The 21,590-nt window shown below is 40.3% G+C and overlaps 4 protein-coding genes across 5 annotated transcripts; 1 reads left to right on the forward strand and 3 right to left on the reverse strand.

Moving 5' to 3' along the window:
- Positions 1–1,354: 1,354 nt before the first annotated feature.
- Positions 1,355–3,119, reverse strand: LOC134640129 (glycine N-acyltransferase-like). 2 transcript variants are annotated; one of them, XM_063491747.1, is made up of 5 exons: positions 2,886–3,119; positions 2,691–2,801; positions 2,496–2,601; positions 1,963–2,089; positions 1,355–1,882 (listed from the first exon to the last, which is right to left on the reverse strand). In XM_063491747.1, exons 1-5 carry the CDS (start codon positions 2,961–2,963, stop codon positions 1,471–1,473), a joined length of 834 nt encoding a protein of 277 aa, XP_063347817.1. In that variant the 5' UTR covers positions 2,964–3,119; the 3' UTR covers positions 1,355–1,470. The 2 variants fall into 2 exon arrangements, with proteins under 2 accessions (XP_063347817.1, XP_063347816.1); XM_063491746.1 differs by having other exon boundaries at positions 2,496–2,604.
- Positions 3,120–9,927: 6,808 nt separating this feature from the next.
- On the reverse strand, positions 9,928–11,911 carry LOC134640130 (cystatin-like). The gene is made up of 3 exons (XM_063491748.1): positions 11,629–11,911; positions 10,814–10,924; positions 9,928–10,358 (listed from the first exon to the last, which is right to left on the reverse strand). Exons 1-3 carry the CDS (start codon positions 11,836–11,838, stop codon positions 10,278–10,280), a joined length of 402 nt encoding a protein of 133 aa, XP_063347818.1. The 5' UTR covers positions 11,839–11,911; the 3' UTR covers positions 9,928–10,277.
- A 4,847-nt stretch (positions 11,912–16,758) lies between these two features.
- On the reverse strand, positions 16,759–18,383 carry cst3 (cystatin C (amyloid angiopathy and cerebral hemorrhage)). The gene is made up of 3 exons (XM_063491533.1): positions 18,186–18,383; positions 17,481–17,591; positions 16,759–17,178 (listed from the first exon to the last, which is right to left on the reverse strand). Exons 1-3 carry the CDS (start codon positions 18,381–18,383, stop codon positions 17,098–17,100), a joined length of 390 nt encoding a protein of 129 aa, XP_063347603.1. The 3' UTR covers positions 16,759–17,097.
- Positions 18,384–18,542: 159 nt separating this feature from the next.
- ephx5 (epoxide hydrolase 5) lies at positions 18,543–21,578 on the forward strand. The gene is made up of 10 exons (XM_063491531.1): positions 18,543–18,651; positions 18,770–18,833; positions 18,921–19,137; positions 19,218–19,398; positions 19,514–19,723; positions 19,797–19,926; positions 20,212–20,423; positions 20,565–20,673; positions 20,940–21,065; positions 21,157–21,578. Exons 2-10 carry the CDS (start codon positions 18,811–18,813, stop codon positions 21,356–21,358), a joined length of 1,410 nt encoding a protein of 469 aa, XP_063347601.1. The 5' UTR covers positions 18,543–18,651; positions 18,770–18,810; the 3' UTR covers positions 21,359–21,578.
- The last annotated feature ends 12 nt before the right edge of the window (positions 21,579–21,590 follow it).

Consider the following 21,590-nt stretch of genomic DNA (forward strand, 5'->3'; position numbering starts at 1 on the left):
GGATACACTTTTGCTAATCATTGTTATACAAGCCAGCAAACACCAAGAGCGACTTTCATTGTTCTTTCTGTTAAATCTTCTGGCTCCTGTGATGTTTGATTGTAAGCACTCATTGCCTGGGGAATCATTTTATTGGGTCACCTTACTGAATTTAGTGACCCTGCTTTGGCTTATAAAGCTGTCAAATAAAATAAGTTTCTTCCACCTCATTACTCCGCTTATAACATAATTAACCCCGCTCAGCTGTCCTCACCAGCAGATCACATAACTGTCTCATATTTACTCAGATGTGAACATTAATTGGTTCCTCAAGCCTTGGTCAACAGACAGGAGAGAGCCTTCCACAGTCTTGCCTACCTCATGTCTAGGTTACACAGACAAGTTAGCTTTATTTACTCCCCTCAGTTTTTAATGAAGCACTAAACTGTCCCCATTTTTAGAAGCATATTAGCTTCAGTTTGAAATGTTTGTACTTAATAATATTATAATGTCTGTTTTTTAAGATTCAGAGCTGATTTAGCCAGATAAATGCAAAGGGTTGTGTCAGGAACCCAGGAAGAAAGTCTCTATGCAGATCAGGATAATTCCACAACAGAGTGGCCAAAGCTCAGATTGAGGTTAATGATCCGGTGTGGTGACCCCCTTAAAGAAAGCAGCTTAATGAACAATATGAAGCTACTGAGTACAAATCAGTGCAGCTTGGGTTCATTTCTACTTCTCCTTTAAATGCTTTAATGTCATCAAAAGTTTACATCATTATCTCTGTCATGCAGGTAATGTGATTGATTTGATTGTTTCTAAGCAAAACTATCGATGGTAGGGATTGAGCCTACTTAGAGAAGATTACTTTTGGAGTTGATCCAGGAAGTTGTGGAAAGGTTCTTTGCTATTCTGAAATAGGGCAAAACTGGACATTTCACACCATATTTTAACAAATATATCAAAATGAAATTGGGAGAAGTTAGCTTGAAAATAAAGCTACTTACAGGTGCCCTTTCTGACCCAAAAGCAAGCCCCAAGGAATTAGTGTCTTCTCCAAGAAATCACATACTCACTCAGATCCAGATGTGGATCCTACTGGATCCAGACACTCGGAACATACATGGAATTATCAGCCTTATCTGTGGTACGCAGTCTGGGACTGCTACGCTTGTATTATTTTTGTCAATCAATGCCTAATTCACTTATTCTTTAATTTTTACAGTCTAGGTTTAATGCAATTTTTCCAGATTTGTTGTACACTTAAGAGGCTATACAGTCAAAATAGATAACAGACCAGAAGTGATCACTCTTTTTATAAATGAGAGAAATGTTCCAAGGCAATAAGAGGGCCAAATAAAGAGCTATTAACCCAACAATCTGGCAATCGTCTTTATTCCAACTATTTTCTAAAAGAATTAGCTCACATTGTGCATTTAACTTATTATAGAAAAAGGTGTAGCGTAATGTTTTTTACTTTTATTCTGTCCCTCATTGAAATATTTGAAATTTATTGAATTCAAACCAGGCTTCCCTGTAAGAGGGATCTTCAGTGAAGCCCAGGTTTGCAAAGAGCCTGTAGGACACAGCGTTCTCCTCTTCTATGAAGCTGTAAACTGGGTAGCCCAGTGCATGATTCCTCTTGGCCAAGCTGCTGACCAGGATTTTGGCATAGCCTTTCCCTCTGTGCTCTGGCAGCGTGTAAAGCATTCCTATAGCACATGATGCATAGGTCAGAATCCAGGACACAGGCTTTCTATCAGCATCCAGCACGCAGCAGGAGGGGAAGTTTGCAATCATGTTGCGGATCATCGCAACGGCCACATCGACCTTTCCAAACTTCCACGTTTGGTTCACCAAGCCAATGTGCGATTCATCAAGAGAGCTTATTGAGATCCCTGAACTGACATGGAACAGAGCAAAGCCTGTATTATTATCAGGACGTAAAAGTTATGATTAAATATGTGTATGTGTAAATAATACCTGTCTACAGAGGGAAGCCTGCTCACATCTTCCAGTGTCATCAAGTGACATGTTGCCACTCTTTTACAGGGTACACCCTTTGCTGATGCCACTGCTTTGAATATCTCAGTGTGGGAAACACTGGTTCCTTTAACACAAGTAATCAAAACCTTATATGTGTGAACCTGTTTTTGTCTTGAGAAAATGATTTATTAAAGATTAACTTGCTCCCAACATGAGAAGTGCAAAGTTTAACCAAATATGTGTCACAACTTTTTTTGTTTTGTTTTGCAGTGCCATATCTTTCTATCACTAAATGACATATCGTAACACTTTGAACACAATGAAAGACAATAAGTTAAGTTAGAAGTACATAAACACCAGGTGTTAGGATGACTTTTCACTGGCTGATGTAATAATTTAATGGAAAAATCACTTGCAGTAATAGACTTCAGTGACCATATGCAGGGCTGCAGTGTGGGAGCCAGCGAATAAACAGTTTATTGAACTGATTCAGTAACAATGCGAACAATAAAAGAGTTTGTTGCCATTACCAACACAAAAGTACTTGCTCCAGTCAAAAACAGATGACTTGCTGAGGATTTCCTCTAGAACAGCAGCGTCAGTTGCAAAAAGCAGTGCATCTTTGAAGAGGTCACTCTTCTGGAAGAAAAATAGACACGTGATCTGTATTGGCATTTAAACAATGTATTGTGTGCACGCAAGCCCCCCCCCCGCACAGACAGTACCTGTTCACCGTGTGGTTTGCACATAATGACGCGGAACTGTGGCCACCTGTCCACTACAACCCGTACAGGGTCGCATCTGACTCTGTTTCTGATCACCAGGAAACCGTAAACCTTAAATCAATTCAGTAGTTGGTTATTTGCAGTACATTCAGCTCCTTGTAGAAATAACAATATAACAGATTTAACCGAGCATACCTGCTGCGACATAGGTAAATATTTCTTCAGCTCGTTTTCCGCTGTTTTTAACTGATCCTCGGACAATTCAAAAGCCATTTTTCTCCACTCATGAAGAAATGAAGCGTACAGTTCGGTAAATCCCGGAAGTGATCGGAAATCGGGGGTCTATACGACGGAAATGCTAGTTCTAAAGGCTGAGGTCGTGATCAGTGTTGCCAACTCCTCAGTAAGGAAAATCGCCATTGGCTGTCCTTAAAGTCGCTAGAAGTCGATAAATTACGTCATCGCCTAATTTGCATAATTGGTCATGCTAACGTAATTGTAACCTACGTTGTTGGAGAGAGAAATAACAGCGTGGAAGAGACATAAAGTGAGCAAAAAACGTCCTAAATGCATTTAGAATTTATTTAGAACTACAAATTAAATTTGTTTTAGCAATTATTGTTTTTAATGACACAATTCCAACCCTACTCCTTTATCCGGGCTTGGACACGCAAAAGTGACCCGAAATTGGCACTCTGGTGGAGTTACTTTGTGTGTGTGTGTTTATAAGTAGTTTTAAACCTTGTGATCCACAAAACAGCATAACAGTAAAAGAACTGACTGCGTTACAGTCAGTGCGGGAGCAGCGGCTTCGCTCATGCGCGAGTCATTTGCCGTTTGGACGCATAGTTTGAACGTCTCCTGCCCTGATAGCAGCTGGGGGAGGACCATCCTCCGCCTGTGAGCACTTTGGCACGGGTGAGGTGCCAAGGTGCTTATGGCAGCACCGCTGCTTGTTAAGAGTAAGAGCGATACGCGTTTTCACGTCAAATAGTCGTCATAAATAAGTCTCCAATAACACCAGAAAAAGTCGCCAGATTTGTCGCTAGTCGCTTTTTAGAAAAAAAAAGTCGATAAGGGGGTCTGAAAACTCGCTAAATATAGCGACAAAGTCACTAAGTTGGCAACACTGGTCGTGATTCGCACTTTCAAGGCTTAAAGTTGAAGAAGAGGCACAAAAAAACCTCCCCCACGAATAGCTCGCATTGTAACTGATGTTGATTAACTTTCAGATTTGTGAAGTTTAAAGATATTTTGAATGTACACGACCACTTTATTAGCTAACACGAGTGATTTATACTATTTGGTGCCACCATGTAAGTCTCCATGACAGAAACTGGCCATCATTTGTTTTTTCAATTTGACAATAATAATTACAGATTTTTAAAACTTTTTTTTTTTTTTTTTTTTTTTTTTTAGCAAATGTAGCCTAAAATGCCATGTCCATAGCTATCTAGTTTTTTCTTGAGTTACCTATATAAGTTGTATATTAAAATAAATAAATGGATACATAAAATAAATATAATATTATATACAACTTTTAAATGCTTAAAAGTATTTTAAATCAGTCGTGTTCCTGAATTGCCTGAGCCCCCCTAAATCCTTTAGATTGGGTCCCCTCGTTGGTCATCTAGTCATACAACTTATAGCGAGTTGTTTTGTTTTTTGGAGATTAAAATCATCTACCAGAACAAACCTGTGTGTCATTGTTTCATCAAAAAACAAAAATGTTTTACAATATTTCACAAATGCGTTAAAGGAAACATGTCCACTCTGTTACCCATATTTACTGTATAAAAACAATATAAACTGATATTTTTTTGTAATTTTGAACATTTGGTTGATAGACATGTTACAAATCTTTTTTTTATTGGTCTTCATGTGCTCGAAAAGAGAAAACATCCAGTGAGCAGCAACTCTCTTGTTGATGCCCGAGGTTAAAGGGGAATATCTAGAATGCTTTAATTTGATTGGAAGACAAAAATGATTCAAATAACTCATCACAGTCACAGTATGCAACATGCAACACATCAAACCTTGAAGTAGATGGGCAAAAAGACCCCACCGGGTGCCACATGTGACAGCTCAGAACAGGAAGTAGGCCTGTGCATCGAGCAGTCTGGAGGTCACCATGGAAACACCCACAGTGTACTTTTTGACTATGCTGAGGAGTTGAGCTTGTCCGTAGATTAACTATACAAGAATTAATTTTTAAACATGTTCAATGGATCACAGAAATATTGCAACACTGTCGTTTAACTGTTAATAATTACACGTCAAATGGAACTCCATGAAATTTAGACAGCATGGCCTCTCGAAACTGGAGGAACATCTGGGCTTCAAACACCGTGTCTTTCATGTTGTTGGCTGATGTTTGCTACACACAGCTAAACTAAAAACACATAAAATTCAGTGTTGTTGAAAGGTTTTATGAAAACAGAGATTTTAAAAACTTTTTTTTTCTTTACAACTTTCTACAGGTTGTGCCAGCTCTCCAGTTTTACCAGTTTAAGAAGCGTTTTAGCTTCTTCCTCGTTACACACTCTTTCCTCCCTTTACACTTCATTGCAAACAGACATTGAGGTGTGTGTTAGGTGGTCTGTGCTGTGTGTGTGATAGTAACTCACTGTTCTCTGAGTGTGCTTTGACTTCCTTCCATCAAAGGCTGATCATATTTTCAGCAGTGATGTGAGATGGGATCTGACTTCTCCACTGAAGTCTAAAATATTTGAACAATATTGTAAGCAAAAATAAAATAAAATGTTTAAGCCTGACCTCTATCAGTTATTCAGAATTTACCAGATATGTTATGTTATGTCAGTTTGGCTTGGATGGATTTAATTGATCTCTAATTATGTCACACTCCCCAACAGGTCACCACAGAAGCTCGACACGCTGGTTTCACGTTAGTACATTAGAAAAACAAAACAAAAACAACACTTTATTATTATATAAATGAACATAGTGTAGACTACAGCCATCATTACGTAATTACTGTAAAAAGATGCGTACAAATGGAGGCTGGTCTCCTATTCTGTGGAGGTGAGGAGATCAAACTTCTGCTCAGGGGACTCGAACCCCAGTCCTTGAGGGTCGGTGTCCTGAAACTTTTCCATTTGTCCCTGTTGCAACACACCTGAATAAAATTTGTAGATCATTAGCAAGAGTATAGAACTTGACTGAATGCTGAAGTGGCAAACCCTAATCCTACTTAAATAAATTTAAGTAAATGTAAGTGTTTGGAAAAATGTACTTCTAAAAGTACTTTTATTGCACCATGTTCATTCACTCATGAGCTGCTGTAACATGAATCAAATGGCTCAATTGCCACCTCAGCATGCATTCTAGTTCTATAGATTCTCGCTAATGACGTACTAATTGTACTCAGGTGTGTTGCAGAAGGGACGCATGGAAATGTTTCAGGACAGTGGCCCTCTAGGACTGGAGTTTGAGACCCCTGCTCCTGCTGGTCTCCTCTCTGCACAATCACACAGATTGTTCTGCCCAATATAACCTGCAGCTGTCGCTGTTGAGGCATTTTGAACAGAAGTTCAATAACAATGATGCTTTCCAAAAAATAGAGGCTTTTTTAAAAATAAATGAGACAGATAAGAATTGCCAGACTTCTTCAAGCTGATAGGAAGGTAACTCAATAACTACTCATTACATCCAAGCATCCAGCACCCTGAACCTTGAAGCAGATGGGCTTGTGCAGCAGAAGACCACACCAGGTGTCACTCCTGTCAGCTCAGAACATTTCTGCTTTCTTCTGGAGACCAAAGGAAAATCCTGGTTTAAAATGTAATACTGCTCACGCAATACAATACGTCGAAGAATGTCTGAAACACTTTCTGAGCAATATGAAACTTTTATTTGAATTATTAAAACAGAAAATGGGACATTAAACAATGGGTGTGCTGACAATTTTACAGTAATTCAAGAAGGAAAGAGAACATATCTCTGTGAGGTATGAATAAATTACAGCAAGATATGAAAAAATGGCTTTTGGAGACACATTTACTATTAAACTCAGTGGTGTTTAAAAAAGGGGATTGCCTCATATGAAGGAACAGACAGCCACAACAGTGGTGACACATCTCCAGGAGTGTATGTGTGAGAAAAGGGACACAAAAGACACATTGAAGGCAACCGTGGCATGACATTCGTGACTGCAGGCTGAATAAGCTGAAATCTATTGTGATTCTTGTTCATACTGAGACATAGCAGGCTTTTAGTGGGGAATCAATTAGCTGTATCAGACTGTTTTGTTAATCCGTACAATAGTGGTCTACAATCAGTTTTTAAAATCGTTTATCTCTTTTATTTAATCTTTTGGCTCTTGTGGTGTTTGATTGTAAGCACTCAGTACCAGGGGGAAACATTATTGGGTCACCTTATTGACATTGCTTTGGCCTATACAGCTGAATCCTGCCCTCTATACCTGCCAAATAAAATAGTTTCTTCCACCTCATTAGTCTTCCTATAACATAATTAACCCCACTCACCTGTCCTCACCGAGAAATCACATAACTGCCTCATATTACTTATTTATTTCTCCACTCAGCTGTGGACTCTCCACTCTCTACAGACAGCCCAGTCTCTCTGATATAAGTGAGGATGGTGTGAGAATGTGAGAAAAATAAATCAATTTGATTTTGTTTTAAGTAGCACAACCCAGTATAGTCCTTGTGCCAGTCTCATGTCTGGATAAATGAGTAGGACTGTGTCAGGGACCCAGGAAAAGTTTTTCCAAGTCTTTATGCGGCTCAGAATAATTCCATACCAGATTGGTCAAAGCTGGGATGGAGGCAAATCATCCGCTTTGGTGATCCCTTAAATGGAGCAGCCAAAAGAAGAATAGGAAGATACTGGCTCAGAGTGTGAATCATTGGAGCTCAGTTTAATTTAAATATAACTTTTAAATTCTGTCCTATAATTTTATCTTTTTAAGTTATGGCTGTTGGGAGTTGGCCCAACTTAGAAGTGATTGGAGTTGATCCATATCCAGGAATTCTCGGAGGGATTTTTTTTTACCATTGTGAAAGGGAACAACACTGGGCATTTCATACTATATTTCCATATCATATTCTGATCTAGATCCTATCAATTTTATAGGGATAATAAATAATAAATGTTAATAATTATATTTTTATTTGTGTTTCATTCATTTCATTATATTTTTACACATTTATGAACCTGATAAAAATGAGTACAGTTATTTTGTGAAATCTAATCCAAAAAATTGAACTCGTCTGTCAGCATTTTCCTCAAACTCTGTTCATCCGTGCTGTAGTATGTCACTTTTTTCATGAAATTCGAGGCACGCTTGTTCTGTGAAATAAACAAAAGCTGTCACAATCATGTGACATGGAAAGATTTCAGTCTTGAAAAGCTCTCCACAGTTTTCCGACGGGATTTAAACACACCTCGGGGGCTGGTCTGCAGATGATAACTTTAAAATCAGGCCACGCATCGACCACAACTTCCAGTGTAGTCGGTTTGTTCCTGTTGATACCGAACAGGAAACCGTACACCTGAAAGCATGAAACACCGTTAAGCGCTGCTGAGGCTGTAAAGCACAAAGACGCGGTTTATGTCGCAGATACCTTATAACTCTTCGGTAAGTGTTTGAGCAGAACTCCTTCAGCGATCTGCAGCTCGTCTCTGTTCAGGACCTTCATGTTTGGATACCGGAGTTTTCTTACTAATGCATTTTAAACAAACTGCTGTTTTAAAACATCCCAATCCACTAAACTGGACAAACCTTTATAAATTATTAACAGTTTATGCAATGTCCGTAGGGTTACGATATGACCGCATTGCTCCGGTTGTATTCCGAATGAACTTTTGAAATACAGAGCCCGTTCTCACTCCCGAGGCGTAACATCCCGACGTTTTGTCACGTCCTGCGGCGTTCCTGAGGAACGCGAAAGGTGACCTTCCACGTTGTTATGGTACGCCGCGGTTTCCAGCCCTGTACTGCAGCCCTAAACTTATCTAAGCCTAACCATAACCTTATGCCTAACCTTAACCATAACCTTATGCCTAACCATAACCTTATTCCTAACCTTAACCATAACCGTATCCCTACGCCTAAACCTAACCTTATCCCTAAACCTAACCATAACCTTATGCCTAAACCTAACCATAACCGTATACCTAAGCCTAAACCTAACCTTATCACTAAACCTAACCATAACCTTATTCCTAACCTTAACCAGCAGTTTAATGAGGTGAAATAGTGTTTTCTAAAGCGATTTTAAGGGAAAAAGCGAAGATGTGTAGATTGAGTCCAAACGGTTCTCATGTGTCCGCAGTTTTCCGATGTCGTGACGTAGGAACGCCTTGGGTGCCCGAAAACGTAATATGTTGACGATTTGTCACCTAGCGTAAAATGTTACGATTTGGGAGTGAGAACGGGTTGAAATACACGTAGCAGGCCACTTCCTGTCATAAAAAATAACTTCGTTAATTCACCGCCAGACGTTTTAATTAAAAAAAAAAATGCGTGTTCGTTTTCTATTGTGTAAGAAAAGATATAATGAAATCTGTTAGCGTGTTCATGGAGTGTTCAGGAAAAATATGAAATACATTTTTCCATCTCAACAACTTAAAAGTGGGACAAAGACTGTGCTTGTGTGGGATAATGTGGGTGACGTAGATGAGTGCTGAGAGGTGGTGTGAATTTTGACAGGTGTTTGGAGTTTAGCACTCGAAGTAAAAATGCACATCTCAGCTCTCCCTCTGTAGTTGAATAAGCCTAAAGTGAGCTTTCTTTTCTACACCGAGTTCAACCACACAGCTTGTCTGATTGGTTACTTTTAAGGGTTCAATTTTGACCTGCACTTGACCTGTGATCTGAACCCTTAGATTAAAGAAACTTTCAACAGGCTTCTGCGTTGACTTTAACTGAGGTTAATCAAAATGTAGGATAGTGTCTCAGAATGCAGGGCAGGTGAGAAAAGGGTTAAACATGCAGTGTAACTGCTCTATCCACCAACGTTTGGGTAGACTGGGAGCAGTGGGAGAGTGGTTAAACAAAGCTCCTTATAGATGTTAAAATGAAAATGAATGTGAATGGCATTTTCTGTTGTCAGTTATGTCTGTCCCAGGTTTGTTTCCATTCTCCTTCCTCTTAGTCAGTGGGTAGGTATCCAGAGAATTCATCACCATCAACGACAACAAAGAAGCTCTATTGAGCTAAAACGTCATCCTTGTGTGCATTTACCACACGGACACATTAAAGTTTGGGTGCAAGTTTGACTTTATTTCAAAACTGAATTATCTGAAAAAAAGCAGTTCATGATCAATTTGGCTACACAACAGTTTGTTATTTGCTTGGTTTACTGACGAGGCAAAGTTGCTTCTTTAAAAATCAGGGAGACCTAGTTTGTAACACTGGATAGTTAATTTTGGAAATTTAAAACAAATTTAATTAGTTAAGCAGTGCAGTAGTAAAGGCAGCAAATACTAACATTAAAATATTTTTTCCACCTACAGGAAAGTGCATTGCAGTCTAAGAGAGGATTATTTTGACACAAAGGTAAGATTTCCCAAGCGTTCTCTTTCTAGCGTCCCACGTGGATCTCAGTGTTTGCATTCATTCTTCAGCAACTCAATGGAATTAAGCCATGGGCGGCTCCACACTTCGAATGTGCACTGGTAGGACTGAAAGGAAAAACAGACAATGCATTTAACATTAGGATCTTTCAGGTGGTGTTATTTACACATATAAATGCTGTAGGTTTTTTTTTTTTTAAATCCAATAGCATAATGTCTATTGAGAACATGACTATTTAACGATCAGATTAATATGCATTACACACTCGAAGGGATTCACAGCAACATCGCGACAAGAGGGCAGCAGAACAGTTCTATAAAACTATGTCAAGTATGCAAAAAATTGTGATTTATTATTATGAAATAAAAAACAAAACAGAAACATCAGAAGTCAATTTGTTTCAGATGATCACTTTTCGACAGGACACCGTCTGTCAGCTGCAAAAAGATCTGCGTTTAGCAAATCACTTCCAGTGTGAATGCAGCTTTAGTTACAAGGCTGCTGCATGATGTTTAAGAACGGATCAAATATCTTGCTTCTTTTGAGAAGATGCCATCAGTACCTGAAACTTTGCCTGGTCTGTGTCGAGTGCACACACTTGATCTACGCCATACTTTCTGCAGGGGGTCTTTACCATCTTCACAGTTATGACGTATTTGATGCCAGCGACCACCTGTAATGGGAAAGAAAATTGAATACAAGACTTACAGCAAATTAACCCCTCCTCCTCTTCCTCTTTAATCCCCCTACTGTCCCCTGTGAGCCAAGAAGCTCACCAATGACTGGAGAAAACACAAACATCAACACACTGCTATGCTAGCCTTGTCTCAGGTTTCAAGAGGAGAGCCAAATAAACTTTTAAAAAACATGACTCATCAGCATATTAACCAATCTTTAGCAAAGAGGTGCTTTTTGTCGGGTTCCCTTTTTTTGCCCTAAACCCACACTGCTCTTTTGTTTGGGCGGGGCAATGGCTGCCTCAACACAAGCACACAAAACATTGCCGACCTACTGCTAGAATAGAATAGAATAGAATAATCCTTTAATTGTCCCACAAGGGGAAATTTGGTTGTATCAGCAGCAAAAACACACATATACAAACAGAGCAGGACACAGAACAGAAGCACAATTTTTACATATTTACATCATGGACAATAGTTACCAGAGCAGAGTACTGTACAGTTGTTAAAGCTAGGCGTGAGAGGATATTAAAGAGGCCAGCCATATTTTTGGGTAGTACCAACGCCATTAAGAAGCCATATAGCAAATAAATTGTATGTAACGGCCATCGGCCTCTAGGACTTTAGTTTAGTAGTTAAAAGTGAAACCTTTAAAGGGTGCTTCACAGGCCTTTTCGTAAGGACTCACATTACTCACCTGTGACTGAACCTTGATCACTTCTACCACTTGACTGATGTACAAGTCGTTGCTGTCTCTGTTGTGTTGGATGACGGCAAAGTTGAGAGCGTTTTGCACATCTTTATCGTTGATATCAGCGTCTGTCAAGCCCCCAACCAAGTCCCCAACCACGGCCCCATACCCAACGGCCAAAACGGCCGCAAGAACAGTCAAAGCGACCTTCCACATTTTGTATCTTTAACCTAACAAACACACAGGAGACGAAGTGAAACACTCCGCATGGTGCCCTCCCAGTTATATCAACATGGACATCACCGTGCCGGAGGAGTGGCACATCTGGCAGACATCTCGCAGCCAATCGGCAATCCCCACAGCTGAGAAATGTGATTACTATGGAGTGTTAGGGTGGAAAATGATTAAATAAAGCTGTTTTTATTATTTTTATATACACAACTCAATGTGCTAATAAACGAGTTGGTGCTCCGTGTTTTGAGGGTTAAAACGACTTGTCCAGTTGTATGTCTGGGCTGAAATATTGAGAATGAACATAGAGCGCTTGAGGGTTTTTGCTACATGCTTACACGTCACACTAGATAATGTTTAGAAGGATATTCTCTCACCAAAGGGAGTTTGAACAGAATGTCCTGAACTAGATATATAGAATCAGTAGTAGCATAATAATAAAATAATCAAGGCTAGGCAGGGAGGTGTTTTGGTGTCTGTCTTTATCATTCCTCGAAGAAAGAACAAATAACGGGATCGGTATGAGCGGATGTAAGCAGAAGAAGAAGACAGACATAATAATTATTTGTTATTGTTATCATAAACTGTTCAGACTACTACCATCAGGAAGGAGGTTCTGCAGCATCCGGTCCCGTACCAGCAGACTGAGAGACAGCTTTTTCCATCAGGCCATCAGACTGCTGAACACGTCATAGACACCTCACCCTCACTACTGGAACTTCAACATTATGCACTCCATACTGTATATAAATACCACTGTTTTGCACATACCAACCTCTGTATATTTTATATATCTTATTTTATTGTTTACTTTATTTCATTTGTAAAACATGTATATACATACTATATACACACTCAAACACACACACGTAGAAAAACATATTTAGTATACACATTCAGTAATGTATATACCTTTACATATTGTACATATATTTATTACTTTTTAGATTAGCCATTTTTATATTTTGCTTGTTTTACATTATTGTATTTTGCACAACTCTGTTGCTTGTGAAGCTCGCACACAAGAATTTCACTCACATGTACTGTACCAGTGTACCTGCACATGTGATGTGACAATAAAAGTGATTTGATTTTGGTTTGATTATTGTTGGGTTACAAAAACTGTACGACCCGATCAGGGTTATCCTTCGTGTGAAGACAGATGGCTGTGTTCACATCGAGGTCCTTGTAATTCCAACTGCCGGAGCAAATTAAATATTTTAAACGACACATATTTCTCCTGTACTTCCTTCTGAAGAAAATTGAACATGACAGGAAAAGAGGAAACTATCGAACATGTTATATTACACTGTAAGAAAAATCAGGTGGTGAGAAGACAACTGTCCCAAAACCTCAGTAATATAAAAACAAAACTAGATCTTATTGATTTACTGCAAAAGGACTCAGGAAGTGAAAGTTATCAGGACTTATTCCAGTTTTTAAAAGAGGGTAAATTGTTTGGGAGGATTTGAGTTTGTTTGTTTGTTTGTTTGTTTGTTTGTTTGTTTGTTTTGAGCGACGTCCAGTCCATACTCCATACCAGTTGATGGCGGTAATGCCCCATCTGTTGTTTGCCAACCGCAGATATAATTTAGAAGGAGAATAATAATAAGAAAAGTCTCGCAGCAGAGATCGTGGCCGTTTATCAATTCTCAAGTACGCGAGTACGTACTCGCGTTCTCGGCGAGTACGTACTGGCCGAGAACGCACGGGAGTACGGACTCGCCGAGAACGCGAGCACGGACTCGCGATTTGTACAATTGGAACACCAGCGTACGTGATGATGTCACAGGTCCGGAGTTTTTACTGCCGTCCCCTCTTAATTTAACTGTGAGTAACATGTTATGAAGCTTAGCTTTAATCACAGCCAAACCGGTTTACTCAGGAACAAATAAAACACTGAAATAAACCAAACATTAACATTTAGAAGTGATCTACGTGACTTATATATCATTTTTAACCTCAGTAGTGAAACCTCTAATAATAAAAATAGTGTACATGTACATACGTGTACATACCTTAATAAAAACAAGCAGGTGAGATGTTAGAACGCTTTTATTTTTATTTTAGTGGACACCCAATACTATAGACAGCTGCTGGGGTTTCTTTAACCTGAGTAGTGAGAAGACCGCGAGCGGGTGGGGGGGCGTGGAAACGATGTGCCGGGAGTCCGCTGTTGAGTTTTGGACGAAATGCATTCTGGGATATTTAGCTGTACCAAGTCCACACCGACGCATGCTCAATAAAACGGGCGGAGCGAGAACACATCCGGGACTTTTTCGCGTTCTCGGCTTGATGCGTACTTCGAATTGGAACAGTACTTGGTCTCCGACTGATGACGTATCACGAGTACACGAGAGCGCAAGTACGCACAAGTACGTATATTGATAAACGGCCCGTGTCTGATCCAGGCTGTTGCTGTGAACTCGTTCAGACTCTTTGCGTCTGCACAACCAGCACTCAACTGTCCGCGGTTATCTGCGGAAATCAAACAACTTATTTGATTTGATTTCCGCACATGCGACTTTTGAAGCACTGTGCTGTGTACAAAAAAAAAAAAAAAAAAAAAAAAAAAAAAAGGGAGGGGGGGGGGAGCATTCTTGACCTCTGTCCCATTGTCCAAGTCTATAGTCACCTGTAGACGCCCACTCTTGGAACAGCATGATGCAAAAACTGCAGATTTTGGAGTAGGGACGCACTTAACTCTACACTTTATACGAGTCTGAAGTGAACCTTAACCCTCACTAGGCACAAGACACTTTAACATCCCACTCGCACAATGTGCATGTTCAGATTTTCAATTTAAAGTTTCCAGATTGTTATTTAATTCACTTAATGTATACAATTCACTTACTTACTGCATATAATGTCCTCTTTTTGTATATAATTTACTTACTGTATATAATGTTCTCTTTTTTGCACAGTCGAGGAGCGTTTCAGGACACATTTCACTGCTTGTTGTACTCGTATAACTAGGCATGTGACAAATAAAGAATCTTGACTCTTAAATTTGGGTCCTTTCCTGCTTGCCGCACACAGACGTTTCATGACAGACACAGGGTGTACTATCTTTTTTGGTTTATTTTTAAATCATGACTTATATACAGATATAACTTAAAGCGAATCTCATTTATCAGATTATACCTGTCATACGCTGGCATGTGGAGATGGTTGGTGTCTGGCAAATACAGATGCACCGAAGTATAGACTTTGTGGTTCACTCTTCTGCCAGAAGACACTTGGGAAACATCAAACCCTGTCAAATGGAAAGTATTCACATTAATTTCTTTCTCTCCTTTTTATTAGGTTTATTTAGGTTATCCCAGCAGTTTGTATTTAATGCAGGAAAAATGTCCATATGATTATTAAGCTTTTTATTAGGATATTGTACAAAGTGTGTGCTCTGTCTATAAAACTGTATGTGTAAATAGTAACAGCTGTCAAATGTAGTGACGTAAAAACCAACATATTTATTTCGTGCTTATTTTAAGCAGTGATCTGAGCTCACCTCCTATCATGAAATAAGTGCTCCAATCAACAGCATTCTCGTCTGTCAGCATTTTCCTCAAACTCTGTTCATCCATGCTGTAGTATGCCATCTTTTCCTTGAAATTCAGGGCACGCTTGTTCCGTGAAATAAACAAAAGCTGTCACAATCACGTGACAAACGAAAGATTTCCGTCGAGAAAAGCTATCCACAGTTTTCCAACGGGATTTAAACACACCTCGGAGTCCGGTCTGCAGGTAATTTTAAAGTCAGGCCACTTATCGACCACAACTTCCAGTGTAGTCGGTTTGTTCCTGTTGATTCCGTACAGGAAACCGTACACCTGAAAGCATGAAACACCTTCAAGCGCTGCTGAGGCTGTAAAGCACAAAGACACGCGGTTTATGTCGCAGATACCTTATAACTCTTCGGTAAGTGTTTGAGCAGAACTCCTTCAGCGACCTGCAGCTCGTCTCTGTTCAGGACCTTCATGTTTGGATACCGGAGTTTTCTTACTAATGCATTTTAAACAAACTGCTGTTTTAAAACATCCCAATCGACTAAAATGGACAAAGCTTTATAATTTATTAACAGTTCAGGCAAAGTCCGTAGGGTTACGATATTACCGCATTGCTCCGGTTGTGAACTTGTGAAACAAACTTCCTGTCATAAAAAATAACTTCGTCACCGCCAGAAGTTTTAATAATAAAAAATATAGGTTTATTAGTTATCTATTGCGTAAGACTGAAGATATAATGAAATCTGTTAGCGTGTTCATGGATTGTTCAGGAAAAATAAGAAATATAAAATATAGAAATATATTTTTCCACTTATTGTATCCCAACAACTTTAGAAAGTGGGACAAAGACTGTGCTTGTCTGAGACACATAGATGACTGCTGAGAGGTGGTGCGAATTTTGACCAGTGTTTGGAGTTGAGTGTGTGAAGGACAAATGCACATCTCCCTCTTCCTCTGTAGTTGAATAAGCCTACACTGACTTCCACCACTTACAAGCAGTCTTTATTTGCTGTAGTTCCATCATATTCTGCACTAATCTGCATAGTTTGTCTGATTGGTCACTTTTAATTTTGAGTACAGGGTGCCAAACCTGCACTTGACCCATGATCTGACATCAAGCTTCTTCGTTGACTTTAACTGCTCTATACACCAACGTTTGGGTAGACTGGGAGCAGTGGGAGAGTGGTTAAACAAAGCTCCTTATAGATGTTAAAATGAAAATGAATGTGAATGGCATTTTCTGTTGTCAGTTATGTCTGTCCCAGGTTTGTTTCCATTCTCCTTCCTCTTAGTCAGTGGGTAGGTATCCAGAGAATTCATCACCATCAACGACAACAAAGAAGCTCTATTGAGCTAAAACGTCATCCTTGTGTGCATTTACCACACGGACACATTAAAGTTTGGGTGCAAGTTTGACTTTATTTCAAAACTGAATTATCTGAAAAAAGCAGCTAATGATCAATTTGACTACACAAAAGTTTATTTGCTTGGTTTACTGAGGAGGCAAAGTTGCTTCTTAAAAAAATCAGGGAGACCTAGTTTGTAACACTGGATAGTTAATTTTGGAAATTTAAAACAAATTTAATTAGTTAAGCAGTGCAGTAGTAAAGGCAGCAAATACTAACATTAAAATATTTTTTTCCACCTACAGGAAAGTGCATTGCAGTCTAAGAGAAGATTATTCTGACACAAAGGTAAGATTTCCCAAGCGTTCTCGTTCTAGCGTCCCACGTGGATCTCAGTGTTTGCATTCATTCTTCAGCAACTGAATGGAATTAAGCCATGGGCGGCTCCACACTTCGAATGTGCACTGGTAGGACTGAAAGGAAAAACAGACAATGCATTTAACAATAGGATCTTTCAGGTGGTGTTGTCAAGTCATGTCAAGTACGCAAAAAATGGTGATTTATTATTATGAAATAAAAAACAAAACATAGAAACATCATAAATCAATTTTTTTCAGATGATCACTTTTTAACAGGACACCGGCCGTCAGCTGCAAAGAGATGTGCATCGAGCAAATCACTTCCAGTGTGAATGCAGCTTTAGTTACAAGGCTGCTGCATGATGTTTAAGAACAGATCAAATATCTTGCTTCTTTTGAGAAGATGCCATCAGTACCTTAGCCTTTGCCTGGTCTGTCTCGATTGCGCACACTTCCTCTACACCATCCTTTCTGCAGGGGGTCCTTGCCATCTTCACAGTTATGACGTACTTGATGCCAGCGACCACCTGTAATGGGAAAGAAAATTGAATACAAGACTTACAGCAAATTAACCCCTCCTCCTCTTCCTCTTTAAACCGCCCGTGAGCCAAGAAGCTCACCAATGACCAGAGAAAACACAAACATCAACACACTGCTATGCTAGCCTTACCTCAGGTTTCAAGATGAGAGCCAAATAAACTTAAAAAAAAATAAATAAATACATGATTCGTCAACATATTAACCAATCTTTAGCAAAGACGTGCTTTTTGTCGGGTTCCTTTTTTTGCCCTAAACCCACACAGCTCTTTTGTTCAGGCGGGCCAATGGCTGCCTCAACACAAGCACACAAAACATTGCCGACGTACTGCTAAAGCTAGGCGTGAGAGGATGAGAGGAGATTAAAGAGGCCAGCCATATTTTGGGGAGTACCAACGCCATTAAGAAGCCATATAGCAAATAAATTGCGTGTAACGACCATCGGCCTCTAGGACTTTAAAAGTGAAACCTTTAAAGGGTGCTTCACAGGCCTTTTCTTAAGGGCTCACATCACTACGATGGTTTACTGGATGGCTTTCCCCTAAAGAACAATTCAGTTATTCACAAATCTGAGCTTTTCTCACCTGTGACTGAACCTTGATCACTTCTGCCACTTGATTGAGGTACAAATCGTTGCTGCCTCTGTTGTGTTGGACGACGGCGAAGTGGAGAGCGTTTTGCACACCTTCATCGTTGATATCGGCGTCTCTAAGACCCCCGACCATGGCCCCATACCCAACGGCCAAAACGGCCGCAAGAACAGTCAAAGCGACCTTCCACATTTTGTATCTTTAACCTAACAAACACACAGGAGACGAAGTGAAACACTCCCCACCGTGCCCTCCCAGTTATATAAACATCGACGTCACCGCGCGCGAGGAGTGGCGTATCTCGCAGAGATCTCGCAGCGAATCGCTAATCCCCGCAGCAGAGATCGTGTCTGATCCAGGCTGTTGTTGCGAACTCGCTCGCACTCTTTGCGTCTGCACAGCTAGCACCCAGCTGCCCGCGGTTATCTGCGGAAATCAAACAACTTATATCGAAAAAAAGGTATGTTTAATCACGCTGGGATTTGATTTCCGCACACGCGACTTTTGAAGCGCTTTGCTGCGTGGAAAAAAAAGGGGAACAAAAAAAAAGCATTCTTGACCTCTGTCCCATTGTCCAGGTCTAAAGTCACCTGTGGACGCCCACTCCTGGAACAGCACGATGCAGAGACTGCAGATTTTGAAGTAGGGAGGCACTTAACTTTACAGTTATATGGACAAATAAATAAATTGTTCTTTAAGTTTCCTCTAATATTTTCCCACACTTTGCAGGGACACTTTCTTCGGCTTGAGTGCTGTTCAGCAGCAGCAGCTACTGATCGGCTCAGCCGTGGCAGCAGGTGGAATAATGGCCTACATAGTTTACAAAAGAAAAAAACCAAGAACCATTCCTTTTGGGGACGGATGGTGGGGAGTGGGGGAGAAGACACTGTCAGAAGATCAGAAAATCTATCCTTTTCAAGTGGAGACCTCAGACAAAGAGATCGAGGTAGGTTTGAGCTGGTAATCCAACTTCTGAACAAACAATATGTGGGCACAGTTATGCAAAGCAATCTTCTTGATCAACAGGATCTCTATGAGCGCATCGACAGGACACGGTATGCAGATCCTTTAGAAGATGGCAAGTTCCACTATGGCTTCAATTCCACTTATCTGAAGAAAGTTGTTTCCTATTGGAGACACGAATTTGACTGGAAAAAGCAGGTGGCAGTGCTCAACAAGTATCCACACTTCAAAACCAAAATAGAAGGTAGGTAACAGCTCAGCAGTGAGTATACTGGATGTACTTCAACCCACACAGATATTTGCGCAATAATCAATCAGCAGTTATTATTAATGTTGTTGTTTTGTTTTTCGTGTGTCAGGACTGGACGTGCACTTTATTCATGTGCGTCCACCGCACCGCGAGAATCAGAAGGTTCTGCCTATCATGATTGTTCACGGCTGGCCCGGCTCCTTCTACGAGTTCTACAAGATTCTGCCGCTTCTCACGCAAAGCCACGACGGTGTTGTGTTTGAGGTCATATGCCCATCTATCCCTGGCTACGGTTTCTCAGAAGCCTCTCATAAACAAGGTAGAATACCTCTACTAATTGTAAATAAATCTGGCGGAAGATATTCACAAATGTGTCTCCACTGCCGCTTCAGGGTTCAACAGCCTCGCCGCGGCCCGGATTTTCCTGAAGCTGATGGAGCGTTTGGGCTTCTCTCAGTTCTATCTGCAGGGAGGGGACTGGGGCTCGCTCATCACCACCAACATGGCACAGATGAAGCCTCAGTAAGTGCAACAAAAACAGAAAACATGCCACAGGTTACTCGCTGGAACAGAAAGTCCCTCGTTCGCTTTTTGTTAACAGAAACATTGTGACAGTTCTTACTGGAACTGTGAAGCATTGTTTGCACTGTGCAGATAGATTTACAAAAAAACAAATGGCTGTGCAAATTCCTGAAGAGTGAAGCTGATTTAATGTGAAAACTGGCACTAACTAAGATCACTTGCTGTGACCTTGGTAACGTTTTTCTCTCTCGTCTTTTTTTTTTTTCCACCATTTCTCTTTTGCAGGTGCGTGAAGGGTCTCCACCTAAACATGTGTATGTCAAATAGGGGTTTCAAAGTGCTGTTGTCCTTGTTGATTGGTCCGTATCTGCCCTTCCTGGTTGGTTTGAGTCGGGAAGATGTTCGCCGGTTGTTCCCTTTTTTTGAGAAGAACGTCTTTGAGATGCTGAGAGAATCGGGCTACTTTCACATTCAGGCCACTAAACCAGATACTGCAGGTGTGAACATAACACAGTTTATCAAGCTCAGTGTTTCTGATAGTCACAGTGATTGGATTAAAAGGTCAAACAGAAGCTAATGTAAGAGAAGCGACCTTAAATTTAGTGATTTCAGCTCTTGATACCGCTTTGTTGTTACAGGCTGTGGGGTGAATGACTCTCCTGTAGGCTTGGCAGCCTGGATTTTGGAGAAGTTCTCCTCCTGGGCCGATCTGAAGAACAGAGATCTGGAGGACGGTGGGCTGGAGAGGTACATGACGTCTGAATGATTTGACTCTAAATTCTAGGACTGTGGAGATATTTAAATTAACAATTTGATCAATAATTGATTTTATACAAATATTTTAGTTTTTTTAATATTGGTAAGTGTCCAATTATACCAACACTAGTCAACAGGGCAAGGATCGACCTAGATCGGTGCAGCTCTAACAATTACTGATTATTGTTTTTAATTCAGCAAGGTTTATGTGATAGCTGCTGGTTTGTGACTAATTAGAAATGGTGGCATCTGTGCAGAAAATTCAGCCTGGATGACCTCTTGACAAATGTCATGATCTACTGGACCACAGGCTCCATCACCTCATCCATGCGCTTCTACAAAGAGAACTTGGGGAGTAATCTTAACAACAGAGTGGATTTTAAGTACGTCGCTGTGTACTCTCCACACTACACAAGAGTGTTTTACCATGTCATGTGATGCCTCTAATTATACATTATATATTTTTTGTTTTAGCACAGAGATATTTGTGCCCACCGGATTTGCAGCCTTTCCTAATGAGCTCATGCACTGCCCCAAGTCATGGGCACAAATTAGGTACCGAAACATCCAGTCCTACACTTTCATGCCCAGGGGTGGCCACTTTGCAGCCTTTGAAGAGCCCCAGCTGCTTGCTGACGACCTGTTCAATTTTGTCAAGAAGATGGAGAAGTCCTGAAGCCCGCAGTGAACTCGCAGACCAGTTATGGCACATCTGTCCTTTATTATTTCAAGCAGGAGACATACAAATCCTTAAGTTGAACATTTTTACACCACGCAGCATCTTATCGCTTGATTTGTGACACTCAAATCATTTGCAAGCTTTTGATATATGTAAACATACACAGATGACACTGGCATAAAGAAGTCTTGGTCATTAAAAATGTATTGCACTAATAGTGTGTGTATTG

Source organism: Pelmatolapia mariae, linkage group LG13 (genome assembly GCF_036321145.2).
Source record: "Pelmatolapia mariae isolate MD_Pm_ZW linkage group LG13, Pm_UMD_F_2, whole genome shotgun sequence".
NCBI lineage: Eukaryota > Metazoa > Chordata > Actinopteri > Cichliformes > Cichlidae > Pelmatolapia > Pelmatolapia mariae.

Bases quoted from the DNA above. Each gene is read 5' to 3' on its own strand.
- ephx5 (XM_063491531.1), top strand. From the start codon at position 18,811: ATGCAGAGACTGCAGATTTTGAA. The intron at 18,834-18,920 runs GTAGGGAGGCAC...CACACTTTGCAG, and splicing joins CAGAGACTGCAGATTTTGAA to GGACACTTTCTTCGGCTTGA. The intron at 20,424-20,564 runs GTGTGAACATAA...TTGTTGTTACAG, and splicing joins CACTAAACCAGATACTGCAG to GCTGTGGGGTGAATGACTCT.
- cst3 (XM_063491533.1), bottom strand. From the start codon at position 18,383: ATGTGGAAGGTCGCTTTGACTGTTCTTGCGGCCGTTTTGGCCGTTGGG. The intron at 17,592-18,185 runs GTGAGAAAAGCT...TTCCCATTACAG, and splicing joins TGATCAAGGTTCAGTCACAG to GTGGTCGCTGGCATCAAGTA. The intron at 17,179-17,480 runs GTACTGATGGCA...TTTTCCTTTCAG, and splicing joins CAGACCAGGCAAAGGCTAAG to TCCTACCAGTGCACATTCGA.
- LOC134640130 (XM_063491748.1), bottom strand. From the start codon at position 11,838: ATGTGGAAGGTCGCTTTGACTGTTCTTGCGGCCGTTTTGGCCGTTGGG. The intron at 10,925-11,628 runs GTGAGTAATGTG...TTCCCATTACAG, and splicing joins TGATCAAGGTTCAGTCACAG to GTGGTCGCTGGCATCAAATA. The intron at 10,359-10,813 runs GTACTGATGGCA...TTTTCCTTTCAG, and splicing joins CAGACCAGGCAAAGTTTCAG to TCCTACCAGTGCACATTCGA.
- LOC134640129 (XM_063491746.1), bottom strand. From the start codon at position 2,963: ATGGCTTTTGAATTGTCCGAGGATCAGTTAAAAACAGCGGAAAACGAG. The intron at 2,802-2,885 runs GTATGCTCGGTT...AATTGATTTAAG, and splicing joins ATTTACCTATGTCGCAGCAG to GTTTACGGTTTCCTGGTGAT. The intron at 2,090-2,495 runs GTAATGGCAACA...CTTGTGTTAAAG, and splicing joins GAGCAAGTACTTTTGTGTTG to GAACCAGTGTTTCCCACACT.